The sequence below is a fragment of the Polypterus senegalus genome, chromosome 14 (genome assembly GCF_016835505.1).
Source record: "Polypterus senegalus isolate Bchr_013 chromosome 14, ASM1683550v1, whole genome shotgun sequence".
Lineage (NCBI taxonomy): Eukaryota > Metazoa > Chordata > Cladistia > Polypteriformes > Polypteridae > Polypterus > Polypterus senegalus.
In genome coordinates, this window is record NC_053167.1 from 10344041 (window position 1) to 10356708 (window position 12668).

The window sequence follows — 12668 nt, forward strand, 5'->3', positions numbered from 1 at the left end:
ACTACAACAAAGGTGTTCTTGGACATGTCTATATTGGCTTTCCAAATGTTTTACTGGAACGTGGTCAACTCGGGTGTGACTTCATTCTGAGCTCCAACATCCGACTTCTGGGGTAAATGGAACGCAGCATTAGTCTGAATTGAGTTACCTGCCTTTAAGCCTACTCAGGAAATATTTCAGACCTTCTCTCAGACAGCCACCTTTTTCATCCCCTTACTGGGCAAACTCTGCCAACAGAAGAGTATGCCACCCTTTAGCAGTTCCTTCTATTCATACTGGCATGCACTGTCGATTTCCAACTGTCCCTCCAAAATCTGTCCTCTGCCCCAGCAACCCTCAGAAGTGGATGAAATTAGGTTTCTATTTTTGACTGTAATTTTCTCTACACAGTAATTATTTTTCAATAATGTGGCATACTATAGATTTGTCCATTTCAATTTTTGTATCACAGAAGAGATGTCCGTTGTAGTCTAATTAAGCAGATAAATGTAAGATATTCACAATTGCTGCCATTTCCTACCATCTTTTGACTAACTTTATAGTCACGGTTTTCTTTGTACATCTACTTGTTATTCTGTCTGCTTTTGGCAATTTACATAGTACTTTAGAAATCACCACCAAACCAGTCAAACCATTTATTGTTTATAGCTCTCAATGAAATCGATACAAACAAGTTGGCACACTGCCCTGGAAGAGACACTCTGCTGGATTCTGCCTCAACAGCTCCCTGCTTTGCAATCTTTCAAAATCTTGAGTTGCAAAACAACAGCTGCACAAAGGCAAATCAGATAAGTGAAAAAAGCTCAGCTAATGAAGAAGTTTTGGCTCAGCACCCCATGAAATTTGAAAGGTAAACAACAAACACTATATATACATATATATATTTTTTTTTCCAAATGCCTTTGACTTGGGATCTTGCTTACATTTTTGTTTGTTGGAGATATTTGCCACGCCTGCAGAGCGGGAGACAAGTTTTACAGGAAGAGACCTGACCCTCCTCACCAAGGGAATAGCCGCTCGTGGACGCTTGACAGCAATCAATCGAGGAGCAGGTGATGCTCTACTCTGGTACTCAAAAAGCCTGCCGAAAACAGAAAATAAAAAACATGCTTCGATTAGTTTAAAGTTGAATGCCAACACTTCATCAGAATAAAGCTGCCAGCTCAAATAAGCATATACTGTAGTTGTATGAAGGAATTATTCTCTTAATTCTTCATGTATTGGGCTCACTATATGTCCGTAAACTGTAAGATCCAAGCCAAACCAAAAAAAAAATAATAATTGTGTAAAATGAAGATGAAGCTGAAGAATACAAAGATGCCCTAAACCTTATCCAACGGAGTCAAACTAGCGTAACAAATCCCAGTATTAAAATCAAAAAAATCAACCACTTATGGAACCGGCTCACAAAGCTTACTGCAACACTTACATATTAGTATGCTATGGAGGGCGTAGCAGTTGCACAATGGACAGTGGTGCTGCCTCACTTCTATTGGACATTTATTTTAAAGGATAAGTTAGGTATTTTTATATTTATACCCAATGTCCCAATTACTGTTAATGAGGAGTCAATTCTCATAATCGAAGGACATTTGGCTAACGCCAAGAGTCCATGATCAAGCAAAACACATTCTGTAAGCAAGCAATGTTTTGTAAGCACACAGAGTACATTTTCAGCAAAGGAAACACATTTTGCAAGTCGTTGTGGCATAGTTTGAATGCAAATGATGCATTTTGCTAATTTTTCTCTTCATGTCATGTTTGATGCCGTTCTTGTGCAATACTACTGGCAAAACAATTCCTGTCTAAAGAATCTATGTTTGATAGCAGAGAAGCAAGGGTGGGACATTGTTCTTCCAACCAACTGGAGTAGTGGCCAGCTCTAAGCCTCCCCTCCTTACCTATCTACAAAGGAAGAGGTACCAAATTAGCTCTTAAGCCAGTGAGTTTTTTGGAAGTAATGCCTTTTTTTCACAAACATATGCTCTATTTTGGAAACAGAGTGCATAATGACACATTTAAATGGTTCAGCTATGCTACAGGTAATCTTCTGCAGTTATCTGTTGCTATATATAGGATCAATGATACAATGTAGAGCTGTGTAATTGTGTACTCATTAAAGTGCTCGGGTAAGTAGACACTCTGAATTATTATTAGTACTGAATTGCTGAAGTCAGTTTTGCTCAGAATACTTATAAGTAACAAGGGAATATTTGAGACTGATGTGTGTTTAGTGGTTTTCTTTTAATGTGGTCATTTTAGATATAGTAGTTTTTGACATACAGTTCATATTTTATTAAAATTAAAGATTACAGGAAATGGGACTTGTCGCAGCAGCAACAAGCCCTGGAGGGAGCACCAGTCCACAGTAAAGCCCATTAATGCACACACCCACATTCACAGATATCAGGCTAATTAAAGAGCTGAGAGTCAATAACACACTGACATATAGTACAACTACTAATCCAAAATAAAAACCTATACCCAGTATACGCAGTTTCTGAGTCAAATTTTAAAGAAATTAGTTGTCATAAAAAGCAATCATAATATACTTTTAAATACTAAATAGTCACGGCTGCATTATACTTTGCTGCGGATACAGACACCACATTTGCTTTAGACGTATTAAAAAACTGGATGGATAGATGTCTTTATCTTTAAAAAATGTTTTGAAATTAAATCCCCCTTGCTTCCTTTTACCAGTTCCAATGAAACGTGGCTTGGTGAAGCAGAGCCTCATTTAGCAGCATGAGGTGGACAACAACAAACTATCTGTGAATGCTAAAAACAGCAAGCTGGTGATGTCTTTACAAACAATGATATACAGTACTTTAGGGAAGATCTTGTGCTGTTGAGTAAATTAGGCATGTTCCCTTTTGGAGGCATAAAAGGATACGTGCCTCGCAACTGATTGGTTAGGAATGCTTACTCCCATTGGCGAGAAGAACGGTGTCCCACCCTTACCTCTTTGCTTTCAGACACTGATTTTTTAAGCATCACGTGAACAGAAAATTTAGCAAAATGCATAATGTATACTCAGAGCTTGAAGTGTATGGAAGATTATTTGTGCTAAAATTAAATGCAATCCGCTGTGTTAACTACATTGAAATGCAATACATATGCAAGTGGGCCATTTAATTTTGGCACGGCTTTATTGTATCATAATTAAAAACATATCAACCAAAGGTGTGATTGCTTTTCACTACAGAAAGCAATTTTTGTGTCAGTTTGAAATGCAAAACAATAGTGCCTTGCATTTTAATTCATGTCCACAGATCGGATGTCATAACTAAAAGCAAAGCAGATGTAATGTGTTTCAATAGTGGCAGATCCACATTTATTGCATTTGGAATCAAGACCAAATTTCAATCGTGCCAAGACTAAAAGCAATCAAATGAACAATCACCATCAAAGGGTAGGGCAAGGGGCATCAAGAGTTGGGTGAATGAAGCAATCTAATCGCAAGTGTGTTCTGCTTGGAAAGAAGGTGAACCAGGAGGTGATGATGGAGGAGATCCGCCATCTCATTAAACGAGTGGAAGCCGGCAATCTGAATGATGATTTAATTCTCTTGCGTGCTGAAAGAAGTTTACAAACCATAGAATAACTGGTTATGACAGAGGGTATGAATAAAAACCTACAAAGAAACCAAGCTTGGTGCTGCTAACAAATGAAATCGATTAACAATCAACCCATCAAAAATTGAACTGCACTGCTTAATTTAACATGTATAAAAAGGAAATAGCTTTGACAACTTGACATATGAGTAAGCTTTTTCAATGTGAGCTAAAACATACTTTTGCTGTTTCAGTTAACCATTCCATAGACCATATTGACTAAACAGAATATAAAAATATGAGTAATAAAACATTTAGTGTTATTAAATGTTCCACTTGCATATGTATTTCATTTCAACACAGTTAACACACTGAATTGCATTTAATTTTAGCACAAATAATCTTCCACAGAAGTGGGCCGGTACTCACCAGTAAGCAGTAATGTCACCTCTTCCAATTTGTACCTTGAGTACTGTTCTCTATACACGCCGCGCTTGAAGCTTCAAGCTGTTTGATCAAATGTAATTGTATCCCAGCACTCAAAGCTTGACAGGGTACCTAACTAGAGTACTGCTACCTTATGTTTAATACTACTAATTTCATGGTGGACCTCCCAGTTCTTAAGAGTGTTTGCTGTTGTATCATGGAGCTTGAGGTTTCACAGGGACATCTCCTTCATCCCCTTTAATCAAATGTTTTTGTATTAGCATAAAAGAAGAGTAACACCACTAATTTGGCTCCACTTCTAGCACTTTGTGCTCTGTGTTCTTGCAAAATGTGCTGCTTATGCACAAAATACAGGCTACTTGCACTTACAAAGTGTGTGATGCTTGCTCATGGACATTTGGAAATACTGTCACACAACGGCACTGCCAAAAGTCAGGTGACCACAAAACATGTCACTTCTTCTTCTTTCAGCTGCTCCCGTTACGGGTTGCCACAGCGGATCATCTTCTTCCATATCTTCCTGTCCTCTACATCTTGCTCTGTCAAGCCCATCACCTGCATGTCCTCTCGCAGCACATCCATAAACCTTCTCTTGGGCCTTCCTGTTTTCCTCTTCCCTGGCAGTTATATCCTTAACATGCTTCTCCCTATATACTCAGCATCTTTCCTCTGCACATGTCCACGCTCAAATACCTGACACACACTTGCAAAATATGTTATGCTCATACACCGAATTTTAATAATAATTTAACTCCACACTTCAGTGTTGGCTTCTGTCTTGTGTCGGTAAAATCTCATACACCCAGTGGATGACTGAATGGCACAATAATGAACATTAAAATCAAACTAAAAATGAGCACAGAACTGTACCAAAATAATAACAAACAAAAAAAAAAAGTACTGGATAGTGACTACAGCCTTTTCTATGAAATTTGGACACCCTGGAAACAGACAGTGTGCTGTCACCATAAACAAGTACAAGTGAACAATGAAGGGCACCTACAGCTACCCTGCACAAACCACAATGAATTTAGAGACATATAGGTTCCTTCATTTACTTCTACTTCTAATCAAAAAGTGTAAAATTTAAATAACACAGAAAGAGTGCAAATATTTCAAACAAGGAAGGCAGTCTACCTACAAATTACCAGTCTGCATGTGTGTGTCTGTCACAGACTCGGTGATTATTGGAAAGATAGTTCAAATTCTCAAGAACCTAACTGCATTTGTAACCTAACTCCATTGTTTTATTTATGTATAATCACTTTTTACTGTACTATGTCTGCAATGAAGACACAAAACCTATGCCAATGAAGCTTTGTTGAAATCTATAGGTAGCCACTTGGCTTTGGGGCTCTTACTTAATGGTTAGGCACAACAGAGCTGCTACTGACTTACTAACATTTGAGGTGCTACACACTTACCTGTCATAGGAGTCATCCCTGTAGTAGTCATAATCATATCCACTGTAAGAAAAGAAAAAAAAATTAGACAAGCCACTTGAAATAAGGAAAGAATCAAGTGTATCAAGGAAAAACCTCTGTGGGTTTGCTGACCTCATGGACACACTTTACTTTACATAGCAATACCTGTAGATGGAGGCTGATGAACGTTTCAGGGTTTTTATTCGGGTTGGTTTTGGCTCTCCAGCCATGTTGATATCTGTAGAAGATGAAAGAATCATGAATTAGGATTTATGATCTCTTACTGTGTGGCTCCAAGATCAGGCACACACATAAAAGATTCAAGGTGACTAACCCAGTTAAGGCATAAATTTTGTTTCTTAAAAACTAAACAGATGCTTTATAATAATGACTTTATTACTGGATTGCATGCAGCATACGCTGTTCTGCTTGGCTGTGTGAATGAGCCCTGCAAAGGACCCCATACATATGCCTCTTGCTTTACACCCAGTGCAGCTGGGATAATAACACAAGTTTTTTTTTTTTTACTTCAGTAAATATTGCATTAGGTTACTTTAAAACGTAATCAAATTACATTAAGCAACTTACTTTTAACATGTTACTGCTCCTGAGATTGAGCTGCTAAACATAGCATTGTACCTTCAGTTCATCAACTTAAGTTTAGAGATTCATGAACTACTGAGACAGATTATTAAACCGGGGAAAGAATAATATGATTGCCTAAGCATTTGCCTCAGGAACTTGATCTTTATGGAGGCCTATAACTTTGGCTGTTAAAAACATGTACGAAGCTAAGCAGGGAACAGAGTGCAACACATATGCACAGACTAAAAAATCCATAATTGTAACCCGTTTTAGGGTTTATATGGCCACATATCCAGGTTATTTGCTGAGAAATCGAAGTCTGTTAATCAGGTTTCTCAAAGACCAATAACCTGGTTTCTCTAACCAGAATAAGTGTTTAAATGGTATTTTAGAAGCCAGGTTTCTGTGAAGGACTACAGACCATGGCACTTGCATCTCACATCATGATGATCTTTGAGAGGCAGGTCCTATACTATATGAGTCCTCTTGTAGTTGACCACATTGACACACTGCAGTTTGCCTATTGACAAAGATTGGAGTGAAGGATGCAATTATCCATCTGCCCCAAAAGGCATATTCTCAGGACAAATCTGAGATTATGTTTTTTAGTTTCTCCAGCCATCCCAGTTAAGGAGTAAATTCCGAGATATGCAGGTGGATGAGCCTGTGGTGTCCTGGATAATGGACTACCTGTTGGGGAGACCACAGTTTCTGAGACTTGAGGACTGTGTCTCTGATACAGATGTGAGCAACACTGGAGAACCACAAGGAACAGTCCTGTCTCCATTTCTCTTCACTCTGTACAACTTAAGACTACAAATATAACACCAGGTCATGTCACTTACAGAATTTCTCAGTTGATTCTGCAATTATGGGTTGTGTTGAAAAGGGGGATGAGATAGAGTTAAGGAGTCAGGTAGAGAACTTTATTTCTTGATGCAAGGAACTGGTTTATTGACTTTCACCACACCAAAGCTGCTCTATTTCTGGTCACTATTCAGGGAGTGGATGCACAGGTGGTACACTCCTACAAGTACTTAAGGGTCCACATCAATGACAGGCTAGACTGCTCTCAGAACACAGAAGAACTATTTAACCATATCTGTGTTCCCTTCACATGATTAGCAACATACTTTATATCTTCTACAACTCTGTGAAGCCAGTACGACTCTCTATGCTGTGGTATGCTGTGGACTAACATCATCATTTTAAAAGAGGCCCACCAGATCAACAAGCTAATTAAAAGGGTAGGTTCAGTTATTGGACACGCTCTGGACACCCTGGAGGAAGATTTGAAGGAGAAAAGTGAAACAAAACAGTGCCATTATGAACAAGGCTGCACATCATCTCCCTGACACACTAACACTGGGGACTTTTAGCCAACAAGTAATTCAATAGAAGTGAGTCAATAAACACTATGAGGGCTCCTTTATACCAACAACAATATATCTGCCTAATGCCTGACTCTAACTATGACAGCCAATCAGAACTTTTCTTTTTTTAAATTTTCTTGTTTTTTTTTAGTCATTGTGGTTAATTCATGCATTTATTTCTAGTAGGATTGACTACTGCAATGCGGTGTTCACTGGATGTCTTTATACAGCCTCCAGTTAATCCAAAATGCTGCTGCAAGAATTATTACAAGAACAAGAAAATACGAACACATAACTCCAGTTCTTAATTCCTTACACGGGCTCCCGATTAAGTTTAGGGCAGATTTCAAAATCCTCCTCTTAACATAAAAAGCATTAAAGTGCCAAGGTCCGGCTTACTTGTCTGAACTTACCATGACTTACAAATCAGAGTGCACATTAAGATCTCAAGATTCCGTTCTGCTTACGATTCCAAGGATTAATAAAATAACAGTGGGAGGTCGAGCTTTTAGTTGCAGGGCCCCTAAACTGTGGAATGGTCTTCCTGCTACTATAAGAGATGCCCCTTCGGTCTCAGCCTTTAAATCCCTGAATGGCTGAAGACTCACTACTTCAGTTTAGCATATCCTGACTAGAGCTGCTGATTAACTGTACAGACAGCATCTCTGTTGTTAGTTATTAGCACTAAAACATAAGTAACATGATAGCTGTAATTCTGTTTCTCTTCTTGGTACTCAAATGTGGCACTCGGTGCCACGGCCCACCTGCCAAGTTGTTTTGCCTGCCTAAGCTAAAGACATCCCTGATGGAGGATCGCAGGAATCATGGGAGAGAGGGGTCCTTTTTATCGGATTAGCACTATTTCAGCTGTGGAATGGCCAAATGGGGGAGGCAGCTTGATGGTTGAGGTCTCCAGGACTCTAAACAAATCCAAATCATATTATGTGATATCATCTACTGTGAAATTCTACTCCGTACTTCTAAAATTTTTGTTTTTTATACTGTATTAAGGATTTGTTCTGTTCTGTGTATTGTACTGTATTGTACTGACCCCCTTCTTTTTGACACCCACTGCACACCCAACCAACCTGGAAAGGAGTCTCTCGTTGAGCTGCCTTTCCCAAGGTTTCTTCCATTTTTTCCTTGTCTTCTTAGAGAATCAAGGCTGGAGGGCTGTCAAGAGGCAGGGCCTGTTAAAGCCCATTGCGGCACTTCTTGTGTGATTTTGGGCTATACAAAAAATAAATTGTTTTGTATTGTGTGTGTTCAGACCATAGTGTGTATGTATTTATCTATATATTTGTGTATTTATTTAAACGTCTTCTGCAAAAAAACAGATTTTCCCCCTGGGGACAAATTAAGTTCTATTGATTTGTCTGTCTATCAAGTTGCATCTAAACACATTCATTGATAAGAACCTGCTTCATGAATGGTAGTAGCTTTCTCTACAGAACAGACCAGTGAGTAATGGTACATAGTGCTGCTTTGATTAGCTCCTCGGAAGGTGTTAGGAATGTTAAACACTTCAAAGACCTGTCCAGTTCAGAGAGTTGTAAAAAGTCAGCCCCCCATATCCTCATATATCCACCCATGACTCTGTTCAAAGCGAACATACCCAATGTCTGCCCTGCCAGTATACGGCCATTCTCGCCCAGAACAGCAGCTCTTGCATGGCGCTCACTTGCATATTGAACAAAGGCATAGCCCTTGTGCACGGAGCAGCCAAGGACCCGGCCATACTTGGAGAAGATGGTCTCCACTTCCGACTTCTTCACCACACCAGTGTTGAGGTTGCCAATAAAGACTCGAGAGTTGATGGACTTGGGGTCATTCTTGTTTGTGATGTTGCTTGTTTGCACTTTCAGAGACATGATGATCCAGCCTGGGTCAGAACAGAAGAAAAAATTATATATATATATATATATATATATATATATATATATATATATATATATATGATGGAACACGTTAGGAAAAAAAAGAAAGAAGCTTGTCTTGTCCCTTCTAACACCATGAACCTGCAAAAGAAATTAACCTGTGATACAGGAGAAGAAAAATCAAGACCATTAAAGCTGATAGCACACCTGTTCCTTAGTCAGCTATCTGTGGTTCCAGGAAAACCCCTGCACAACACTGAAGTTTTCACGCTTACCTGAATGTTTACATATTTCACACATGTTCCATGTCTGCTTACTGTAAAACAAAAGCTGTAGATGCCTCAGATGTGCCCCATACACTCATGGCTCAAATCCTATGCGTGACTCACACCCACCCAGAGCCCAGATGCATTTAACTGTTTATCTGACCACACAGCTCAGATCCATTATTTTAAATAACACTGACACATTCAATGTCTGATTAGAGATGTCCAATAATTATATGAACCTTTATTCAGCTTACTTCATTTTTAACTACACCCTTTGAAATATCCAGAGGTATGACTTAGTTTTTATGTGATGGATTGCAGAGGACTGGTGAGGGGGTCTCTTATTAACTCTCAACATGCACCCTAGTATGGTGGGGGTCATTTTTTGCAAACAGATTGCTAGTGATCATAGCAATTAGCAATACTTTACAACCTCTGTGACAAGATGAGCTTGCTTTCCATCACAGGCTACTCTGGCGGAGATTAATCAATGCAGAGAGGAAGAAAGCCATTGATTGTTATTCTCAGGGAGACAGTGACGAAGTGTTGTTCATGGCACATGGGTAAACAACAGTACATGGACCTGCATCGCCAGTGAAAGTGAAGCAGCTCACCTTTGAAAAGTAGAGGGGCTGTTTAAAAGCTTGTCAGAGAAAGGTGGTAAAGGTTGAGTGCACTAAGCTTTCAAAAATTAAAAACACTTCAAAGCATAGCAAAGCAAGAGGAACTTTAAGACTGGTGTAAAGATCAATTTTTTAAAACAGATTGTGATGCTCAGATCCACCATGATGCATTTGCACTACTTCACCTGATCCACATCCATCGGATGTTGGTGCACAAGTGACACACCACACTTGAATATTTGCAGGGCACATTTGCCGTGAGCTTATTAACTTCCACATTGGAAATGAAAATTTTTGCTAGATGCATTTCTGAATATTAAATGCACATTTAAAGATTACTGGACATGGAAAAAGTGAACCAGTAAGGTTTGATGTGTACATTGTCCACTTTCCATCCAGGGTCCATTTTAAGGCGTTTTCACGGTCATGGTCTACTTCAGGGTTTACCAACTCCAGTCCGGGAGGACCACTGTGGCTGCAGGTTTTTATTCTAACCCATTTCTTAAGGAGTTACCTGTTTTTACTGCTAATTAACTTCTTTTGAACTAATTTTAATTGAATTGCAATTCAAGACTCAGGCCCCTTAATTGTTTCCTTTTTCCTTCATTAGCAGCCAAACAATAATGAGATACAAAATGATCCAAAACAACTGGTGTCCATCACACAACATCTGAAAATAAAGAAAGATGAAGGTCTCAGGAATGTCGATCTTCTCCGGTCCCCAAAACATTTTAACAGAGCTCTTAGAAAAAGAAAATCTACAATTTCAGAAATGTCTGTTAACGCATCACGAGAGCAACAACAAGCCATGAAATTAAAGAATTGGTTTAATTAACAACAAGAATCAGCATCTCATTAAGTAGCTGGTTGGGGTTTGAGTCCCTGACTTAGTTGGTCTTCTGTTGGCTCACTCACGTCACATTTCATTTCTGTTTGGGTGCCATTTAAGGCAAGAAATGAAGTAATTCAGAGGAACAATGAAGAAATTCAGGGGAGCAAATCTTCAAAAAGCAATTCAATTAAAATAAATTCAGAAGCAGTTAATTAGCACAAACAGGGCATTCATTATAAAAAGGGTTAGCATGAAAATCTGCAGCCATGGTGGTCCTTCGGGACTGGAATTAGCGACTCCTAGTCTATTTGCTTTGTTCCGAATCAGAGGAGGTTTCGTTACTTTGTTTCAATTTCTAGCTAATTTGATTGCATTTCACACTGCATACTTTTCTGTAAGCTAAACATACAGTATCAATAAACATCTTGTGGCCATGTTGTGGTCTTCTCCCAGTGGACAGAAACATTCCAACGTTTTTTTTCCCTGGGAAAAAAATATCACAATGGGTATTTTCGCACCACTGCATTTTTCATAATTATCAACTGGAAGACAACTTGAAAATGATGCCTTAAAGGACACATTTAAATATCCAAGTCTACAACTGAAATTTATGCTTCAGATGCTTCAGTTTTATAGCAGTACTCTTGTGTGCATATTTACTTTACCCTTTTATTGTTTTTAAAGCTCCAGTGTTAATCGTCAACTCATTATGCTATGAATGAGAATCCCCAATCACCGACATCAGACGCTTAGCATGACTACCAGAGCACAACATACACAGTATTTCATACAGTTAAATTGGACCCATGGTGGATCACATTCATAGCTCATGTGAACCTCTCCAGGGGTCACGTACTGTAGCACTGAGACCACCCTTTCCAAAGGGTGTCGGTATGGTTGTTTTGGTCCATGCCAGAGTGCAACTGGCATGTGTACATCTACCTAAATGAACCAGATAGGTGTGAAAACACCTTCAGTAAAAAGAAAAGAAAAAGTTATACTTGGTTTCTGCAGTAATGCGCATGAGTGAAGTAGTAAGAACAATGATTAGGACAGCAGCAGGATCTAAATAAACGTTCGAGGTGAAAGTAGATTGTCCACATGGATCTGTATCGATTTCATTGTCATTGGAGACAGTGATATGGTGATGTCTGAAAAGGTACACACAATAATATCTTTGAAGCATCAGTTTGCTAATGCCCCTCCAAAAATGGAAAAAAATGGAAGACCGCTACCGATTTATAGAACCAACAGTTGCACATGTAAGCTTTTTCCTCTTGTACACGATTTCAATGACTCCAGTTCATACAGTACATGAGGTTATTCTAATAAAATGCCACATCTTTTATGTTTTAAAATGCCAAAACACTTTTTTTCCAGATAACAAGAAGGAAAATAAAGAACTTGGAACAGGTCAGGGCAGCTTTACTGGCTAACTCCTACCAAGATCATCTCTCACCCTCAGCCTACATGCTTTTCATTATTTTAAATTGCAATTGATTTTCTTATTGAGAAATTTTACCAAAGTGGCTTTGCTACTTATTTCATTTTTAAGCTATAAAAAAAGAAATTAAACTGCAAGTACTCAAATCTCCAAAGCACAAAATAGATTTTGCCTATCTGCTTGATCTGCATTCATAGAGTTGTTTTAAACAAAAGACAAGCATAGCAAGCAAGGGGG

At 38.8% G+C, this 12668-nt stretch overlaps 1 protein-coding gene across 2 annotated transcripts in view; it reads right to left on the reverse strand.

Annotated features, from left to right (window-relative positions):
- Positions 1-12668, reverse strand: part of raly (RALY heterogeneous nuclear ribonucleoprotein) — a 58637-nt gene that overhangs the window by 20182 nt on the left and 25787 nt on the right. The window contains exons 2-5 of one of the 2 annotated variants that reach the window (XM_039735743.1): positions 9068-9268; positions 5594-5666; positions 5429-5470; positions 924-1081 (exon numbers count right to left, since the gene is read on the reverse strand). In XM_039735743.1, coding sequence (XP_039591677.1) covers positions 924-1081; positions 5429-5470; positions 5594-5666; positions 9068-9257 — 463 coding nt within the window. In that variant the 5' untranslated portion in view covers positions 9258-9268. Of the gene's footprint in view, positions 1-923; positions 1082-5428; positions 5471-5593; positions 5667-9001; positions 9269-12668 lie in introns of both variants that reach the window. The other variant, XM_039735742.1, reaches the window with a different exon arrangement.